The sequence below is a fragment of the Astyanax mexicanus genome, chromosome 9 (assembly GCF_023375975.1).
Source record: "Astyanax mexicanus isolate ESR-SI-001 chromosome 9, AstMex3_surface, whole genome shotgun sequence".
NCBI lineage: Eukaryota > Metazoa > Chordata > Actinopteri > Characiformes > Acestrorhamphidae > Astyanax > Astyanax mexicanus.
The window spans coordinates 22705542-22726723 of NC_064416.1; the positions used below are offsets into that span (position 1 = coordinate 22705542).

The 21182-nt window shown below is 39.0% G+C and overlaps 1 protein-coding gene and 1 long non-coding RNA gene across 4 annotated transcripts in view; one reads left to right on the plus strand and one right to left on the minus strand.

The window, feature by feature from the left end:
* The first annotated feature begins 32 nt into the window (after positions 1-32).
* On the plus strand, positions 33-17927 carry LOC111194770 (uncharacterized). 3 transcript variants are annotated; one of them, XR_002651245.2, is made up of 4 exons: positions 33-215; positions 806-941; positions 4724-4831; positions 15821-17927. It is a non-coding gene; the product is annotated as an uncharacterized LOC111194770 (long non-coding RNA). The 3 variants fall into 3 exon arrangements; XR_007440746.1 differs by lacking the exon at positions 33-215 and adding an exon at positions 228-445 and having other exon boundaries at positions 729-941; XR_002651243.2 differs by lacking the exon at positions 33-215 and having other exon boundaries at positions 238-941.
* si:ch211-212o1.2 (TMEM189_B_dmain domain-containing protein) overlaps positions 7423-21182 on the minus strand; it is a 38471-nt gene continuing 24711 nt past the window's right edge. The window contains exons 4-6 of the mRNA XM_007249191.4: positions 18142-18286; positions 15502-15714; positions 7423-12023 (exon numbers count right to left, since the gene is read on the minus strand). Of these exons, the coding sequence (XP_007249253.1) occupies positions 11902-12023; positions 15502-15714; positions 18142-18286 (480 nt within the window). The 3' untranslated portion in view covers positions 7423-11901. The remainder of the gene's footprint in view (positions 12024-15501; positions 15715-18141; positions 18287-21182) is intronic.

Sequence of the window (21182 nt, forward strand, 5' to 3'; positions counted from 1 at the left end):
ATATATATATATATATATATATATATATATATATATATATGTAGTAAAATTTCTTTATGAATGGATAGTCTAACAGACGCTCACGATTTGGGTCGTTCTATTGGTTCCTGAGTGAGAGGGGTTGACCGAGAGGCTGAAGCTGTAGAGGAGAGAGAGGTGGGGAATGGACGAAAAAAGTTTTACTTTTATAGTAAAAGGCGCTGTTATTTCCTGCAGTAAGTGTGTGCTAGACCCTTTACATGTCAGTGACTTAACGTTTTTACTGTGTATTTATGAGTAGCCGTCCTTACTTTTTAACAGTTTGTTAGTTTGCACTTAAGTTAGCTGAAAGTAATTAGCGACCGTCAATTAGGGTTAGCTTGTGCTGAGTTTGTTAGCTCTTGGTTAGCTTGTGCTGAGTTTGTGTTAGCTCGGGTTAGCTTGTGCTGAGTTTGTGTTAGCTCGGGTTAGCTTGTGCTGAGTTTGTGTTAGCTCTTGGTTAGCTTGTGCTGAGTTTGTGTTAGCTCGGGTTAGCTTGTGCTGAGTTTGTGTTAGCTCTTGGTTAGCTTGTGCTGAGTTTGTGTTAGCTCGGGTTAGCTTGTGCTGAGTTTGTGTTAGCTCTTGGTTAGCTTGTGCTGAGTTTGTGTTAGCTCGGGTTAGCTTGTGCTGAGTTTGTGTTAGCTCTTGGTTAGCTTGTGCTGAGTTTGTGTTAGCTCGGGTTAGCTTGTGCTGAGTTTGTGTTAGCTCAGGTTAGCTTGTACAAGCTTCTCTTAACAAAGGTATTGGTCAGCTGCCCGTGAGAGACTGTCGCTGTGCTTCATTACAGCTGTTTTATTAGGAGTTACTGGAACTAACAGCTGGATACAGCCCTGTTTGTGAAGCTGGAGATGCGACCAGCGGCGCGGGAGTGTGGCATACCCGACTCCAGAGCTCCAGAGGACGCTGAGAGGGATTTATTGGAGGTACTTTGACCATTTTTTTGCGAAGCGCCCAAGACTCGGAACCAGGGCTGTACCGTGGGTGGCAAAAGACTAGAAAAATTGGGTTGTCTTCAATTAGTTGTTCACAATCACTGAGTTCCCACATAGAGCGGATCATTTCACCCCCGATTTAAATCTCGATACGAGTTTACGCGTGATATTAAGATAAAAAGATCAACGAAAAAAATGTAGAAGGGTCCGTCTGCAGAGCCGTTCATTAAACGCGGTCCCGCCATCTGCACTTAGAAAACGCTCGGTAGCGTTATCTACACCGAAAACTGGAGTGCGCGTCTAAACCGTGTTTTACTGTAGCCGCGTGCACAGCGCACCCGGAGGAGCGGAGACTCGCGCTTCTCGTACAGAGACTGAAAATGGAACAGAAACTAGTTTTACACCTAAATAAACATGATTTAACGAGGTCTAATCAACAAATATACACCAGAAAGACCACTGCTTATCTGTAGAACAGTGTAACGTTTTGGAAATGTTTGGAGTGCTATTAAATAAGCAAATCAAAGGGTTATCATATCAGCACTACATTTTTGAAAATCTTATTCTCATGTATCCCAATGTTTAAAGTGACATTACTGTATCATTTCAGAGTACTTGGATACCAAAATGTCCATTCGGTTTTGTATAAAGGAGATTTCGGGGTGCTATAAAACCAAGAAAATCGAATTATCGTCGTGAAAAATAAGTAATGATACTGTATCATTTTGGAGTAATTGGATACCAAACTTAGAAATAATGTCTATTTGCTTTTGCATAAACCACATTTCAGAGTCTTAAAAACCAGCAAATCAAATTGTTATCCAATGCCACCAAGACAGTCTCGAAGAACACTTTCCATACTATTAAAGACATGAGTTACAAGTGATATTACTGTATAATTTTGGAGTAATGGATACCAAACTTAGAAAAAATGTCTAATCTGTTGTGCATAAACCACATTTTGGGAGTCCTATTAAACCAGCATATCAAATTGTTATCCAATGAAACCATGAAAGTCTTGAAGAACACATTCCATACAATTAATGACGTGAGAAATAAGTCATGTTACTGTGTCATTTTGGAGTAATTGGATACCAAACTTAGAAAAAATGTCTATTTGGTTGTGCATAAACCAGATTCAGAATCCTATAAAACCAGCCAATCAAATTGTTATCCAATACAATCAAGAAAGTCTTGAAGAACATATTCCATACTATTAATGACGGGAGAAATAAGTAATATTACTGTATCATTTTGGAGTAATTGGATACCAAACTTAAAAAAACATCTCTGTTTGATTGTGCATAAACCACATTTCGGAGTACAATAAAACCAGCAAATCAATTACAGTAATATCACCTTTTCTCATGCCATTAATAGTATGGAATGTGTTCAAGACTTTCTGGATTTCATTGGATAACAATTAGATTTGCTTTGCTTTTCTTTGTTTGTTATCCAGTTACTCCAAAATGATACAGTAATATCACTTGTTGCTCATGCCATTAATACAATGGAATGTCTTCTTCGAGGTTTTCTTGGTGGCATTGGATAACAATTTGATTTGCTGGTTTTAAAGGATTCCGAAATGTGGTTTATGCACAACCGAATCAACATTTTTTCTAATTTTGGTATCCAGTGTCTTCAAAATTATACAGTAAAATCACTTGATATGCATGACATTAATAGTATGGAATGATCTGATTTGATAACATTTGGATTTTCTTGGTTTTATAGCACTCCGAAATCTCTTTTATACAAAACCGAATGGACATTTTTGGTATGTCACTTTAAACATATATTGGGATACATGAGAACAAGATCTTCAAAAATGTAGTGCTGTGATATGATAACAATTTGATTTGCTTATTTAAAAGCACTGCAAATATTTTTAAAATGTTACACTGTTTTACAGATAAGCAGTGGTCTTTCTGGTGTATATTTGTTGATTAGACCTCGTTAAATCATGTTTATTTAGGTGTAAAACTAGTTTCTGTTCCATTTTCAGTCTCTGTACGAGAAGCGCCAGTCTCTGCTCCTTCGGGTGCGCTGTGCACGCGGCTACAGTAAAACACGGTTTAGACGCGCACTCCAGTTTTCGGTGTAGATAACGCTACTGAGCGTTTTCTAAGTGCAGATGGCGGGACCGCGGTGTACATTATGTGCTTCAATAAACTGATGGTCTATGTAGACGTAACGCTCTCAACATTAATAGTATGGCTTTCGTGGGATTTATTTTTACGCTTACTCACACATGTACATACCAGAATTAACTATTCACCTCAAGTATGCAATACGTATGATGTATATTATATTATAACTTTGGTGCAAAATTTTATATTTATTATGGTTCCCACGTCAATAAAAACGATACTGCTTGTCTATTTTTCTATTTATTGTAAATTTACGGACACACATTTTTTTAGTTTTAAGCTGTGACTTAATTTGTCCCAAATGTGTGATTAATGAAGTAGTGATTTTTCTTACCACATGATAGAGACAGTCCTTCCCTATCAACACTTGGGGGGGGGGAAATCACTGTATTGTTAAAATAAAATCCAAGCCTTATAAAATAAAATTTCTCATAATTTTTCCATAATGCAGCTCCACGATTATGTGACTATTGTCTACCATCCATGCAAATATCGCTGCATTGTTTTTTTTAATTAAACTTTTTTTTTTTTAATCCATGCAAAAGAGCAATATAAATAAAGTCTTTCCACAACAGCTTCACTATTATATAAGAGGCCATCCTTGGCTATCACCCGTGCAAGTTTGGTAAAATGTCACTGCATTGTTATTATTTAAATCCATACTCATTATTTTTCCATAATGCCACAACAGGTCCACTGTCAAATGGGAGAGGTAGATCTTGGCTATTACAACTGGAAATAAAAAAAAAATGTAATACATATTTTGTTTTCAAATCCATGCAAATATGACACACATTTTTACGTTTTTCATTATTTTCCATAATGTCACAACATATCCACTACTACAACAGAGAATCAGTTTTTGGCTATAACTGTTGTGGCATGTTGGGGCAGAAATTTAAATGCATTGAATAGCACTTGAGAATGCACTGGCGACTGTAAATTACTGTGTTAATGCTGAAGGGATTGTCATGATATGCCAAATTTATAAAGTGGACCTACTGTAGAAACGTCTACAAAGCCATTTAAAAAGACTGCTGACAGTTTTATCAAGGATCACTGTAAAAGTGAGAGGCGGGTTATATATGCGTGTGTTTATTAATATCAAAAAATGAAACGTGTCATGTCTCCCCATCTCTCTCTGCTTTTACACATTCTGCTTACTATTTTTGTATAAATTCCACACAAGTTAAGATATTATGTCCTTTGCAAAGCAAAGCCTTGTTTAAGGAATGTGGGGTTTTGTTCTTCTAGGAAGCTACCTAGAATAAGTTATCCAAGGATTTAATAAATTTTACATTTACAAAAGATGTCAATAAGTGTGAGCTACCTGAGTAACTGTAAATTGGTGAAAAATGTGTAAAAATCTAACCCATGCTTTAGACTAACTGGTTAATATTTGTAGTGACTTACAAAGTAAATTTTGCTCCATATTTACAAAAATAAACCAATGTCATTATATGAGTGTTATTTATGACAGAGGGCAGCTAACGAAGTTCCCTGTCTATATATTACTTGAGTGTAACAATTAACAATTAATTTGAAAAAGATAGGGGCACTACATATTAACTAATGATTGTGGTGATAAATTATTAATTGGTGATTAATCTATTGATTGGCCAGGTCAAGGAAGTGATGCAATCTGGAGATGACATTCCTGGGAAACCCTTGCTGTGTGTGGGCGATCATTATCTTGCTAAAAAATACCAGCTGCAAGTCCTGTTTTGAGAGGTAAGTGTGTTCCACGGCAAAGGCAGGAGATTGAATGTTACAGAATAAAATAGTAATTTGCCTGAAAAGTATCTTCAGGAGTTTAGCAGGACTTTATATTGATGCAGCATTTTTCTACTGTGCAGCAACACCTGCACAAATACGACCCACATGCAAGTCATTAGAAGAAACCTCTTATTTCCTTAAAAGCTTCGTAGTGCAACAGGAAACGTGTTTGAACAAAACTTTGTAGCAGAAGAGTGAACAGTGAAAACCTACTAATAGTTGTATATGCTCTAGCACTCGTTTAAACCCCTTACACCAATTTACTTACAAGTAATTTCCACCATAATAAGCAAAGTCAACTTTTTTTTCCCAGTTTCAATGCTGCAGCTGTATTTAATTACATTAATCACAATCACTCTGGTGTTTCCAGAAATTTCTTAAACAGTGAAGCAGGTTCCTGGATAAAATTGCTGCACCATTTAAGGCGAAAGAAAACCGTAAGCTGGAGAATAAGAGTCACACTTTTTCTTTTATTCCACCTAAAATGCTGCAGCATGAAAGGGGTGGTTTTGACAATTTGGGGGCGGGGTCAGGATTACCTCCCTCAGTGAATGCTATTGGCTGATATCCCCAGGGTTTGTGACGGAACGCCTACCTAAGGAGGGTGGAGAAATAAGGATGGCAGAGTTAGCTAACTGTCTATGCTACAACCCAAACATCCCGCTCTCCAGCGCTGTTAGCCTGGATATAGTGCCCGGAATGACCGGCAGTCGCTCCAGACGCTAAACAAGAGAGCCGGTCGCCCCGGGCACTAAACCCGGGCAGACAGCGTCGGAGGGCCGGTCGCTCCAGGCGCTGAAAGAGAGAGCTGGTCATTCCGGCCACTAAACCCGGGCTAACAGCACCGGAGAGCGGTCTGGGCTAACAGCATCTTGGAGGTAGGCGGTCCGTCACAAACCCTGGATATAAAAGCCTTGCTCAAGCAAAACACAAAAGCCGCAGGTAATTTGCATGGTGCGCGAGGAGAACTGTGAATTCGAGAGGAAAATAAAAACACGCTGGGTATTTTTTTTTCACCTGGTATTTTTGCACCCCAAACTTTTGACATTGGACGCCATAGCTTTTGCACCTACATTATTTGGTCTGAACCAGCGTAGCAGGTGTGAAAGGGGACGGACCGAACTCTGGTCCTTTGGTCCGGTCCCTTTCACAACTTCTACTTTGGTCTCGGTCTCGATCAGAGACTGTAAAAAAGATGGACGCTGTGTTGCCGTTCCCATTCATTCAATGAAAATGAAGCCAAAATCTTCTGCCATGTTTCCGATCCTGATACCCGAGTCTGCGCAGTAGAGACCAGAGGAGGGAGAAAGACTGTAAAGAGACCGCCTACTCATTTAAATAACCCCGCCCCTGAGGGCTGCCTCGCAGTCACAGGCTGCGGAGCGGAGCGAAGCTGACGGTCTGTTATTGGTCCCGCCCATAAGCAGCCCTTTTACAATAACCACACCTTTTTTGAGTAGAGCTGAATAACGTTTTTAAAAACGAATTCTGTGGGGATATAAAAATTTGACAATATAAGCAGAGGTTACACTAACTGTTGCATTTAAATAATGGAGGTAGAATTACAGTATATTTGGAAAAAAATGGGATTGAAAGTTTTCCGTTTTGCCATTGAAACCTATGGGGATGGGTGGGGTTACACAGCTTTCTGAAACCGAACAGCAGGGGGCGCCCGACCATGTGTGACAGGGAGTCAAATTCTGACAGAGCTATAATTCCTGGAAAAGCAGCTCTTAACATTCTACCTACCAATTAGTATGAAGTACACAGAGATGTAGCCCACGTAACTGATGGCAACAAGATGTAGTAAAGTTTTTTTTAGTCAGCTCAATAAACTGCAGTGTGAAACCAAAACTAGCAAAAACAATCAATCTGTACACAATTTAACACACAAATGTTGGTGCAGACTCTGGTCTGGACTTTCAGGCGTGAAAACACCCTAAGGCACTTCAAAGCAGAAACTGTGAGAAGCATGTGTGTCAGTAAGTCGAGGTAACAGGAGCTTACACTCCTATATCATTTTTTTTTTTTTTTCAAATTTTATTTACACATTTGAAAAAATATTAAAGGAAATGTGTTAAGAGTTCGGCATTGGCAAAAACTTGACAATAAGATTAAATTAAAGATTCAATGTATGAATCATTCTTAAGTTAACTTTTATTTGTTTTAAATATGCTATGTTTAATGTTCACCATTTAGCCAGTAGAGGGCGCCAATAAGTCATATTTCACTCGTCTTGTGTAATTCCTTCAGCTTAAATGGCAGTGCCGATGATCGCCCCTTACATTAAGTGATACATTTCTGAGCAAATTTCACTCATAAGAAATGGTATAATGAATGTGTATGGAGTGAATAGCAAGAGTGGTGACTCATTTCCAGGCACCACTCTTGAACACTGCAGCTTTCCTCTGTTATTTCCTTCACTGCACTTCAATTAGAAATTAGTCAGGATCATTCATGACTCATAGAACACAGACTCACCAGCAGAAAGAAAAGGCACAGAGTAATAATTCCAAAAGGACAATGAAATAAAAAAACACAGCATATAAAATGTAACTTACTGGATCTTTATTAAATCATATAGCTAATAAAAACATTGATTTAAGGCAGACTAGCAGCAAGCATTAGCTGCAAGATGGACAATAAGAATAAATACAAGGCTGATTGTTTAATAAAAAAATAGAAAAATTATAAAGCCATAGAGAGAAAAAACAAACTCAACTAGTGCAGCTGTAGGTATGAAAACAGTGTTGAGACGAACAGTTTTGTAACAGATCTATGGCTGTATTTTTACTCTCACTGTCTACCTGCACACTGCAATCTAACACAAGCTCTAAACAGGTTTTCACTGGCAGTCGGGTAGGTGTGTGTGTGTGTGTGAATGGGGAGTGCGTTTAAGGGGAAGGGTAGAGATTAGGGGATGTTGGGTAGCGTTATCTAATGATTTATATAAATAAATAAAAACGGTTATCTACTGCATACAGACCTTTGGTAATGTTTCCCCAAACAAAGTGTATTAATGCAGAAAAATTGGTATTGTTTAAACTGACCTTTTTCTGTACTGACCTGTGTTAATCTGAACTGTTGGAACCGCCAACATTAGCCCCTGTGACTGTGGGTGCAGAAACAGAGAGCTGTGCTGTTTCTCTGTAGATTCCCATGCAATTTATTTGCTTGTTTGTGCATTTTTTGGGAATAACACACTGATTGATTGGACTGACTTAAAGGGCCCATATGCCACAATTTCTGTTGTATTTTAGTATTTTCAGCAGTCTGCTTGTGACATTTGTATATCACAGGGTAAAGAAGACATTTCTAAATAGCCATCTTCTAACCTTTATTACTTAAATCTGACATGAAAACTTTCAATTTAATATTTAAATGAAATACTGCACGTTGAATACACAGATATACAGTATATGAGTAAAAACATTGGGACCGGTGTTTTATTCAGTCCAATTGCTTCAGATGTTTAATATCAAGCACCTAGTTATGTAGTCTTTTTAACAATTAGTAAAAGAAAAGGCCAATCTAAAGAACTTCAATTGGATGCATCCACTGCAACAACTAGTCCTTCAAGATATTCCACAATTAACTGGGAGTGGTATTATTGAAAAGTGGAAGTGTTAAACTACAGTAACTCAAAAGGGAAATTTGAGATACAGAGTGGGGCTGACAAGTGCTAAAATATACAGTGCAGTTTACCAAACCAGCTGTTAAAACTGTTAAAAAGGGTAAACTAACTAATTTAATCACTCACTATGGATTTAGAATAGAATGTTATTAAAAAAAAAACTCCTGTAGGTGTGCCAAAACATTTGTCCATATAGTGTATGTAAATGTGCTGTTTTTTGTTTTTGCAGTTTAGTTTCCATATACAGTAAGAGTTTTTGCTGTAATATGAGCTCTTTAGAAATGCCTGCCATAATTGCTCCCAATTGCTTAATGCTTCTAAATTCCCACAGTGAAAAGCAAAAGAATTCTGAATTTATCTTGTTTTAGACCATCTTGAGATAGACTGCAAGAAATAACCTTTATTCCTTACAATAAAAGTCTGTATTTACTGTATCTTTAAATCAGATACTCTGTATGTATATTACCTGTAATGGGCCTTCATGGGTCTTGAACCTCTCCTTTAAGTAATCAACATAAAAGGACAATTAGAACACTGCAGACTGAATACGTACATATATCTAAATTAGGGCTGGCCCGAATAGCGTTTTTTGAGCTCCGGATATTCGGCACTGATTCGAAGCGAATATTCGAATATTCGTTTTTAAAAAAAGAGGTAAAAAATAAAAAGAAGCAAATCACGGCCCCTTTAATCCACTGAAAAATGTTCAATTTGCTCTGACCGACGAGACATATTCACCCCGGATTTTTGTGTTTTCACCCCATATTTTTTCTGTGTTTTTAGCCCAGATTTCTTTGTGTTTTCATCCCGGAATTTCTGTTGCCCCACACCGCGGCTTATGGTTTCTCCGCTGCGCAAGCCAGCCCAGTAAATTGCTGTTTGTGTTTTCACACTTAGGCTATTTGCTTAAAAAAACAAACAAAAAAAACGTTTGTTCAGGAAGTATTTTATATTCTTAAACATTGTTGATTATATTAGAGGACAGTCATTGTAAACTGTACTTGGTCTATTTCGGTTAAAGGATTGTGCAGGGCATATTACTGATTTTGTATTTTTGCACTTGGGCTATAAGCTCAATATTAAATATTTCGTTTGTTTAGAAATTATTTTATATTTTTAAACCATGTTAAATTATATTAGAGTAGAGGAAAGTCATTGTTAATGACGTTATTGTACTTGGTCTATTTCGGTTTAAGGATTGTGCAGGGCATATTACTGATTTTGTATTTTTGCACTTGGGCTATAAGCTCAATATTAAATATTTCGTTTGTTTAGAAATTATTTTATATTTTAAACCATGTTAAATTATATTAGAGTAGAGGAAAGTCATTGTTAATGACATTATTGTACTTGGTCTATTTCGGTTTAAGGATTGTGCAGAGCATATTACTGATTTTGTATTTTTGCACTTGGGCTATAAGCTCAATATTAAATATTTCGTTTGCTTAGAAATTATTTTATATTTTTAAACCATTTTAAATTATATTAGATAAGAGGAAATTCGTTCAGACATCATTTTTGTAGGCCAGGCTTTTGTAACCGATTTAGCCCCTACTGTTGCCACATTACCCCTTACGTTTTATTATATAAATCAGTTTCGAAGAGTCTGCATTTTTTTTTATCATGTATAATAGAGGTCTGCGCGAGACTGATTTTTAAACCCACTCTTCCACGCTCCCGCGTTTCTGTCTCGTTACCGCTCCGCAAAAAAATTGCTTCTTTTAATCCCGCGCCCGCCCGCCACATACACATTTCTGCCGCTCCCGCCCCACGTTCCTAATATAAATTAAATAAACTACATTTAATGCTTCAAATTTACTTATATATTTATTAAAACAGCAGCGCTGAATAGTGCGGTCCCGTTCCTTACCCCAGTCCAAACACCATCGGTGTGTGCGTGTGTGTGTCGGTCCATCCTGCGCGTTGAGAGTTTTCTTTAGGTTTTTTTACAATTATTAACTTTATTAAATTTCTTAACTATTTATTAATTTGCTCCCGCATCGTCTGGATTAAACTCCCGCTCCAGCCAATAACAGTTCAGTTCTGTCCCGCGCGCAAGATATTCTGACGGGACCCGCGAGAACAGAAGTGGTTAGAGTGAGGTGGAACTCTGGAAAGGAGAAAAAAAACGAATATCCGAATACCAAAATTAAAAACCGAATACCTACTCAACGAACGAATATCCGAATACCCGAATATTCGGGTCCAGCCCCAATCTAAATATGCTGGGTTTTGTGACGGCACAAAAAACCCCAAGAAATTTAAGATGTCCTGCCATTGCAGCCGAGTTTGCTTACTGCATCAATCATCACTTATTAAAAACTGTAAGTGTTTTTGCTGTGATATGGGCCCTTTAAAAATGGCTAACGTTTTTCCTCTTAATTCACACAGCAAAAAGAGAAAATCAGTAAAATTCAGTAGGTTTTTTTTTTTTTTTTTCTATTTACCAAACCAGACTAACATGTGCTAGACTGCTTGAACTAATCCATACCGGCCAGCAATCCTCATACAGGGAACCAGCAATGCTTGTCTACAGCAGTAAAGCTTCAGCATGCTGATCTGAAGAACATGGGCTTTGTTTAAGGCCAATGCAGGCTGAGCCAGACACATTCTGGGAAAACATTCAGTAGGGTCAGCGAAGCCCGGGCCACTCCGGCTGGCCAACAAAACCCTTTCCCCTTGTGTTTAAACGTTCACTTATAGATGTCTTCATCAGCCCAAAAACAGGAGGACTTGTAATGTAGAAAATAGCAGAATTCTATTCTATTCTAGCTGTGAGCCTGTATCCTCTCTGACTGATGGAAGTGCTGATACACAACTGTTTCTTCTCAGACCCCTAACCCAATGGCAATGAAAAGAAAAGTAAAAAAGATGATGACAATAGAAGAACATTTCCCCCCAAAACCCTCTGGAGAGCCCAACCTCCAGAGAATATACATTTCTGACAGATATGAGAACGCAGCAGCGGACATTCAGAAGAGCACCCGCCGATGATGAAAGGACTGCTTAGAGTCAACGCTAAAATTGGGATGCATTGCAGGAGCATTAATAATCACGCTCATCTTTAGCGCTACGCTCTCACCCTCTCTTTCTGTTCTCCGTCTGTGAAAGAAAAACTCTGGAAGCAGGGAACTTGACGAATAAGCGAGACACATGGCCCATGTGTGGCAGACCTTAGAGAATGGTAAAGGCCTCAGTAGCAGAGGGGTTCTGTGGAAGGATTATGGAGAGACAGAAAGAGGGAGGAAAGGAAGGAAAAAGGGGGTCAGGGGTAAGGCCCATATTCTGCTTTTCTCCCTCTAAGAGGAGCCCCCTCAGTTTTATGGCTGAGGAGGAGAGAAGCAAGGGATGAAGGCGGGAAGAGGGAGAGGGTGTAGTCCAGTTCTGGGTCTTAATCGGTCTTCTTGGCCCAGGCCATGTCATCACAGCGCGGCTTCTGACCAGTCACTCTCTCTATCAGCCACTCCATCCTCCTCCAGAAACCTATTCGATCCAAAGGGTAGTTAAGCCAACCTAAGAAAAAGAGAGGGAAAGTAAATTAGGAGGACACTACTTTAGAGTGAGGTCTTCAACAAGCATCACACAAAAAAAAGAAAATATATATAGATTTTTTATATATATATATAAATAATCTATTTTTCTTTTTAGTGTTGTGTGGACACTTTTACATAAGAACAGAATGACATTTGTCTCGATACAGACAGCACTAGATTTTAAGATTTTAACATATGAAAATTTACATATTTACATATAAATCAGTTAAATACTGTTCAATTACAAATATATTATGCTCGGTTTAGATTTAGAATTCATGTCTTGCCTAGTACAATACATAGTTTGTGGTGTATAATTTGAGATAAAACCTTTAAAAATATTTTCTTTACCATTTTATTTTGTGCTATTTACACAGGGACAAACAGGGTCATACACAGGCTTGTTACACTAGGTCAAACCAATTTTCACCCAAATCAGAAATTATACTTGCTATTATACATCAAAGAAATTTTAAATACTGAACAAATGGATTCTTTAAGGACCTTGCTGTAGTTAGGTTACACATCTACTCTTGTATTGTACAGCGAAAGCACATTCACTGGACTTGCTGGACAGCAGCTCTTCCTGATAGAGCATGTCCCAGGAGATACAGGACAAGAGAGCTGGTAATAGAAGCAGAGTGATGCACACACTTACTGATTTAAACACACCCCTACCACCTCATCCAGCCAGATCTAACACACTCACAGCTGCACATCATAGCACCAAGCACACTGTCCCACTGGGATCTGACATGAAAGCCATTTGTGCCATGCGCTCAGACAGTGTGGGTGCGCACACACACTCACATTTGTTTAAATTACAATGTTCTGATTTATATACTTTCAAAAGCTAACACACATACACACACTCTGCCTTTTACCTTTAAGACCCAGCTTTGATGTAGAACATCACACTGGAACACACTCCCAGGCAGTCAAATATTAGCTGTAAGTACACTGGTCCTATGTCGTGTCTTTGCTACGTATGTATAAGGCTGTGTGTGAGGTCCCTGCTGTGATGCTCTCTGTGCAAGAGAAGAGCAACATAGCATGTCTTGTTGTTTGATTACTCCTCTTTGTCTCCCTTTCTCTATCCGTCTCTCTCCATGCAGGCCTGTTTGTTAGCTCTGACAGCAGGTTAGCATTAAATATACATGGAGACTGTCAGCCAGTGGAGCACACAAAGACAGGCCGGGGGGCCCTGGGGGACCCGGCAGAGAGGGTGGAGGAGAACCCCCAGAGATAGGGCAAAGAGACAGACAGACAGAGAGAGACATTTCCCTTCCTTTGTCTTCATCATTCCCTCTCCCTCTACCAAGCTGGAAAGAAGGACCAGCTTTCTGTCCCTCTCCATGTCTGAAACACACACACACACACACACACACACTCCACCCCCACACTCACATCTGTTGTCCACAGGGGCGCAGGGTGACGCACAAGCATCCCTACTCTGCTCTCTCAAAGACACACATGCCGCATACAGAGTGTTCAAGCTATCAGAGGGGCTTAATGCCTTTACACACACACTTGAATTGTCTTAAGCTATTTTTAATCCATACCTAACATCTAGTGAAAACACTGGATAACTGTTCTACTGAAAGACATGAAACATTTCTGAACTACAGTAACAAAGCACTGGATGCATCCAGCTTCATATGAGCTACAACACACTACAACAAAAAGGGATAGATGCTGTGGTGTTCAAGCAGTATAATATACATTAAAACATACATACAGGTGCATAAAAAAAATTTACAGTATAATTTAAAAGGTAATTTATTTCAGTTCAAAATGTGAAACTCATATATAGCTGTATTACACACAGAGGAATCTATTTTAGGTGTTTATTTCTTTTATTGTTGATTATGGCTTACAGCCAATAAAAACACAAAAGTCAGTATCTCAAATAAGAATATTATATAAGACTAATTGTTACTTTTGGTAATGTGCCAAATCCTGCTGAAAAATGAAATCCACATCTCCAAAAAAGTTGTTAGCAGAGGGAAGCATGAAGTCCTGTAAGTTTTTCCGAAAAACACTGCACTGACTTTGGACTTGACATAACACAGTGGATCAAGACCAGTGAGACATTCTGTCTCTCCAAACCATCACTGATTTCGGAAGCTTCACAGTAGACATTAAGCAGCTTGGACTTTGTGTCTCTCTACTCTTCCTTCAGACTCTGGTGTTGGTTCACTGTGTTATATGAAGTCCAGAGTTTCCCCCAAAAATCTTACAGCACTTTATGCTTCCCTCTGCTGACAACTTTTATTGAGAAGCATATTTTATTGTTTCAGCAGGACTTGTAACACTGCCAAATATACCAGCAAAATCTTAGTGCCAGTACAACAAAATTGAGGTTATGGAGCGGACCTTAATCTGATAAAAACTTGTGGGGTGACATCAAAGATGCCATTTCTGAAGCAAAACCAAGAAATGCAAATTAATATTTTGAGTTTGTAAAGACACTGACTTTTTTTTTTAACAGCCCAATTTTCATTTTTTGTTATTTTCTGTAAAGTAGTTTAATGAAAGTATATACATTTCATTTTTTTTTATTTGGAAAACAGTATGCAATGTTCCCAATGCATAGAAATAAATAAATATTATAAAGATGTTGTACTTAAGTAATGTTTTTAAACACACTGCTATTATTTTGAACACAATTGTATATAATACTCAAATTTCTGAGCTACTAACTTTTGGGTTCTCATTGGGTGTAATTCATAATAATCAACAATAAAAGAAAATGCTTAAAATAGCTCACTGTGGGTGTAATACATCTATACAGTTTTACCTTTTGAACTGAAATACAGCAACTTTTCATATTCAATATTCAATAGATATTAATTTTTTTTGAGATGCACCTAAACATCTTGTGCTCTCCTCTTTAGGCTGGGATAGTCTGGTCTGGATATGTTCACATTTATTTCAGTTGTGAATTATTTTGCAGACAGAACAACAAATGATTCTAATTGTCCTTCTTAAAATTTCCTTTCCAGACTCAAAAGCATCTACAACCTTTTTAGTGCCTTTCTGATTTAAATCATCAATTCAGCATGATAATATTAATATAGCCAGTGTCCTGGTATTATTATTGATGTCTAGATGTGACAGTTTTACTTGTGAGGAGATGTTTAACATTATTACAGATATCTTGCTGATGAACAATTCTGATTCAAAGGGCTTAGTACAGTATCATCCAAGATATATGCTAAATATGTTCTAATCATCTGCAGCTGATGTGCTGCACCTGATTTTTTTTTTTCAAGTAGTAATAAATGTCCCAAATTTCTCCTCACAAGAAAATTGCATTTCTATTAGAAAAAACAAAAACAGTCATCTCAATATTTTCTCCCTGTAGTTCGTCACAACTGCTATGTACATTACTTTACTTTTATTGGTAATTAGAATGAGTCTGAGCTGTACAGGTGAGTATGAATGTTTGAGTCTACCTGTAGTAATGCAGTAGTAGGTCTCGTGAGGGGAAACATGGTGGATGCGGTGGTGTTTGCGGGGCAGCACTAGGTGGCAGTCCTGCAGCAGGGTGACCCAGCGAGGCAGGCCGAAGTAGGAGTGAGACCACTTGTGGATCTGATTAGTCATGGTCACAAAAACTGCCAGCGCAAAGACGAAACACTCCCAGGGGTAGGACTCCGCAAGGGCATCTGCGAGAGATGGATAGAGGGACAGAGGGAGAGATTCAATTATATGCAAATCAAAATAAATGTGTCGTGCTTTTTAATAAGCTATTCTTCTCCCCCTTCGTTGCAGTGGGCCGATTTCAAACTGACCTTCACCTGCTGAACCCTGAGCTGAAGACTCACCTGCAGAGCCCACACACCATCTGCTGAATCCACACAGCTTTAATTCTACACACAGGGCTCTACAGTCACTGTGTGCTCTGCTGCCACTTGTAGGAGTTGCAGGAGAAATGAACTGTAGATAAATGTTCTCACACAGTTGTAGCTGCACCATACTTGCAGTGTAGGAATGCAATGATCTTTGATTCTTATTAAGATTCTTATTATTATTTAGTTGCCCATTTGTTCTTCTATCCAGGTCAAAAGCTGACCTATGCAAAATGCTCTGTGCTTAAAATTAGAATTTCTATGACAAAAGACTGTTTCTAATTAAATCTAGAGATGCACAGTTTATGGCCAAAATAATAAAAAATACTGAGAACTTGACAAATTGTTCATTCATATTGACACTTTTTTAAATTTTGCTAAGTTATAAAGAGCTTCACTCATGCAGGTTGCAACTTGGACAAGTCATTAAAAAATAATTTGTTCCATATAAATTATTCCATCTTAAATGATTATTTGACATTTTGGCTGAATATTTTTGGTTACTAAATATTTGGTGCCTCCTTAATACATAAACATTGCACATTTTAAAAGTATTATAACCTTTCAGCAGCATCAATTAAGAATACTTGTGCAACTACTTCACTTACTATGATTATTAATTATGTTTATAACATCAGTAATGCAGGCTAGTTAAAATGAGGTTGCTATTGTCTGTCAGTATCCCTGAAAGGGAATGAATAAAATACACATGTACTGAGTTAAAGATGAATGTTTTTTAAAAGCCTGAAGAATATAATATTAATTTGAAGACAGTCAAAAAATGTTTAGATACATATACAGTGCTCTGAATACATCTGTGAATGTTAAGCTACTTATCTGGACACCAATTATTTTTGAAAGAAAAAAAACCCCACTACAATTAGAATACATTTATAAAATCAGTTCATATTAATATTAACAGTACAAATGATTTAAGTGCAGTATTTACAGTTCCCACCCAACACTCACTTTATCTAATCACTCCTTTATTAAAGTAAATCAGGTGAGCTGCTGGTGGAGCTGAAGTCCATAAAGTGGCTGGAGTTCAAACATATTTATTCTGTTATTATGTGTTTTACAGGGTAAGTGAGAACTGCTAAGAAGAAAGATTTTTATGGAGTAGTTAAAACTTTTGGGTAGTACTGGATTACATACTCTTATGTTTAGGATCTGTTTTGGATGCATTTGTGGAATTGAACCTTTCTGAATGTGTGTGAATAACCACAAGAAAAGACTTAAAATGCCAACAGTACAATACAAAGTGTTGTAGTGTTGGTGGAGGATAAAGATTGGTGAGTGTTTTTCAGATGTTCAACAGCACATTGTATTCCCTATATACTTTACTATTAAACTCCCACAAAGCATCGCAAAATGACAATGTATGCAAGAATTTCTAATGTATACCATAATGCACTGTGGTGGTCCTCAGAACCGCACAAACAAAGATAGTTTGGTCATTCCCTAGTCAGTTCACTATATAGAAAATGCTGCCTAGTGAATGAGTTAATAAGCAAACCATTCTTAACACAGCTTGTCTAATTGCTGTAGAAAAGTAAAAGTGCCTTTCCACTTGTCTACTAAAATGGCTCTCATATAATAATCTTTTGGATTGTGTATCTCTTGGTGAGAGACCACCAACATATATCTAATACTATAATCATACATACATGTATAATCATTACATTCTCACAAAAAAGTTTCACTTTCACAACTACTTGTAGGCCAGTTATTTTCACAAATGAGTATCTGAGCATTTTTTGATGAATCAGTGTATTAATGTTCCCTTAAAAGTATGTTAAGTAGATGAGTAAAAAAAAAATTGGGATTAGTGGCAGTTATTATGTTTAAGTAATACTAGCCTATCATCACCTATTGCAAAGTAAAGGTTATCTTAGGTAAGAAATGTTTTTGATGACTGACTTAATTTGTGGTTTGTGATGCATTGCAGACATTTATGTTGTTTTGCTAATCTATTCCTTGAAGTGTTTTAAAGGGATAAAAAAATAAAATAAAATACTATGTCTTTCAAACAGAGAGCATGTTATTCTATAACAGTATTATAGCTGGCTGAACTGGTTATTTACTACAAATAACCCACAACTGCAGCATGACATTGTCACAGATATATGACGGATTTTCCTAAGAGAACACATTCACAGTGCAATAAAATTCGCAGAGTGACACTACTTATGGTAAACTGTAAAAGTTGTGTGGACGTGTGTCTGTGCGCTTGTGTCTTTGTACCTGGTGTGTAGGACATTAACTTGTAGGCCATGTGGGCGAGAGGCAGGATGGTGATCATGCAGTTGTCTCCATTGGTTTCAATGAAGTCATGCCGTGTGATGGCCGTCGGGTCAATGTGGTGCTCCCGGAATGGGCGAATAAATGCCTGCACAGACAGCGGGCAGGGACGGAGAGAGAGGCAGAGAGATAAATGAGAGAAGCAAAGAAAGCCAACGACCAAGGACGAGAAGTTTAATAAAGTACTTTAACATGTAACATTTATATGCTCAAGTTGCTAAAAATCTGATGATAGAAAATGTGGTTGAAACCTTATTTGCATCTTTCTAGCCAAAGTGCATAAAAATATCTGCCTTAAAATATGACTCATGTAAAAGGCTGCGTCAAATCATGTAATAAAACTCTTAATAAGTAGTGAAAAGGTGGCAAGCTTAGGAACCAGACCACTGCAGCAGTATCAACATTGTTTCTAGGAGTCATTTTAACAAAGAATTTTGTCTCATTCGGGTATAGACTTAAAAACAGAGGTATCTTCTATTGGTCTTTTCATCAAATTCTTAAACTCAAATAATGCAAGGGGATAAATGGCAAAAATGCAGAGGCAGCATGACTAATGATATATAAAAACTCAGGCTTAGTGTTGATGCATCACAGTCTGGAAGCTGTGAATTTTGTGACGTTTGGTTATCTAAAACAATTTTGAAAGACATTGTGTGTTGTAAGGTGCGCTTTTGAGCTACACTCAGCAAACAAAATTCTATAGTACTAAAAATGGTGGTTTGAATAAATAACAATAACTGAACTTATTGGTGATATATAGAAATATCTTTGCAGTCATAGGGGAGAATGTTCAGTCTTCAGAATGAATCCTGAAAGATATCTGTCTCAAAATTTACACATGAGGAGAATATGAGTACCTAAATAAAAGCATGCTTTGAAACCATCTAACCATATAATGCTACAATTTACCTCTCTCTTTATGCCCCCTTCTGCTCTTTTCCTTGCAAGAGATTGTGTTTTACACTAGGGTCTCAGGGCTTTGAAAGAATTCCATCTGGAGAACAAGTTCTACATTTTTGGAAATTGAAAGGCAGGAAAGCTGTGAACTGTTGCCTAAACAAACAGCTCTGAAACATGGAGGGATCTTGTCTGTTTACCGTCTCCTCCTGAAGGTTGGGAGGGGAGGAAAGGGGGAGAAGGGGGAGCGGAGGAGGTGGTTGAGGGCTGATGTTTGACTGATAGAGTTAAACTGGTCTGCCAGCGTTACCGGAGCCTAATGAAAGGCGAGGGGTGGGTGGGTGGGTGGTGGGGAAAGCGCGTGGCCGCATGAGCTACAAGTTATGGAGCGGCGAGATAACCCGGCATAAAACAGCACTTCCCCGCCGCTCAGATCCCGCATCATGAAAAAGCTGAACCCAGCGGCTCCTGTCACTCACGCCCGGGAGCGCTGCTTTGAGACGGGCGCCCCGCCTGTGAACGTGCGGGTGTCGCAAAATGAAAGGGAGCGCGGGAAAGAATCGCATAAGCACAAAGAGAAAAGAGAAGAGAGAGAGGAAAAAATAAAATAAAACCACCACAAGAATGAAGGTAATTTATTTCCCACACAAAAAAGCAGGAATCGTTTGGAGCCGCATTACCATAGCGGTTTTGGAGGCGAGACACGAAGGGGGGAAAATGTCATTATCGCGTGTTTGTGGGCCGAACTCAATCACACCTATATCTGAGGGCGCATGGAGGCACTCTGCTGGAGTGCGGGAAACTATCTGCTGATATTTCGACAATTATCTTCCCTCCCGTTCTGCTCATCTCCCCCTCCTATCCCTCTCTTGGAGCAAGATTAAAAGAGCGCTAAGCTGCAGACGGCCCGCAGAGCGCATGTGTAGGACTCTCGGGCCACCCGGTGGCCCTCCGTCGCTAATCCCGCACCGTTTAACGCCCTGCCTCGCGCCTCGCCTCCCAGACGCCTCAGCCGGCTTGTGCCTTAATCACGACTTCACCATCTCCGGATTGCCTTGGTAACCGGTTGGCTGATGGGCGAGCGGCCTCCCCCGCCCTTAACCTGATCCCTTTCATTCCATCTCCCTCCCCAGCGCTCCTCACTCTTAAGTGCCCATTTAATCACGCTCATTAGCGACTCTCCCTCAAGTTGCCTCCATTTTTTTTGGTGTTTGAACGCGTGGACAGAAAGCCGTATATAGGCGGCCGCTAAGTGCTGCCTTTAATCTGCCAGTTAAAGGGGTTTAGAGAGCTGCGTTTTGAAGGGGCCCTAAATTCCCCCGCTCTTTTTGAAGTCCGATCACTCCCAGGTGGCGGATCCTAATTATCCTCGACAGCAGAAGGATCGGCAGCGGTGGCTGTGGAACCGAGAGGAAGTCTTCCTCCTCCCTCCTAGCCATGAGCTGAGCCGTTTAATGGCACAGACAGACAGATGCTGATGAAAGAGTGGAGAGTGTCCCCCTCGGACCGGGCCACAGGGGTTCTGTGCGGTCGGTTCACGTGGACCGCTCACTCCAGGGTGCACAGACGGCTTGTCTACACATTTTCAATCAGAACGGCTCGTGCAGAACAGCAATGTGCCTCAGATAAGAAAAAAAAAAAAAAAACTCAACATGGCCTCCTCTTTAGTGTCTATTCAGGGTATGTAGTCAGGCTCTGCTGGTAATCATTGTCTCTAATCTTCTGATGATAGGGCACCTCCATTTCTGAGAGAGTACAAAATCTGTGATCCACAGGAGTGCAAGAGAGCATAATTGGCCTTGTGCTCTCTGGGTGAGTAAGATGGCCCGACCTCTCCTCCCATCATCCACTCAACACAGGTGATTCTTGTTCTGCTAACATAGCAAAACAGGCCAACTGGCCAAGATGGCAAATCATGATGAGCAAAAAGCACCTACTAACCTTTACCCTCACAGTACTGGAAGCATCATACGACAAACAAAGACTTAGCAAGTGGGTGGAAAAGGGGTTGGGGGCGTTCTTTGTATGGTTCCAAATAACAACTTCTGGTTTCCTAAAGAACCTTTTAGTCAAAACGTTTTGAGGGT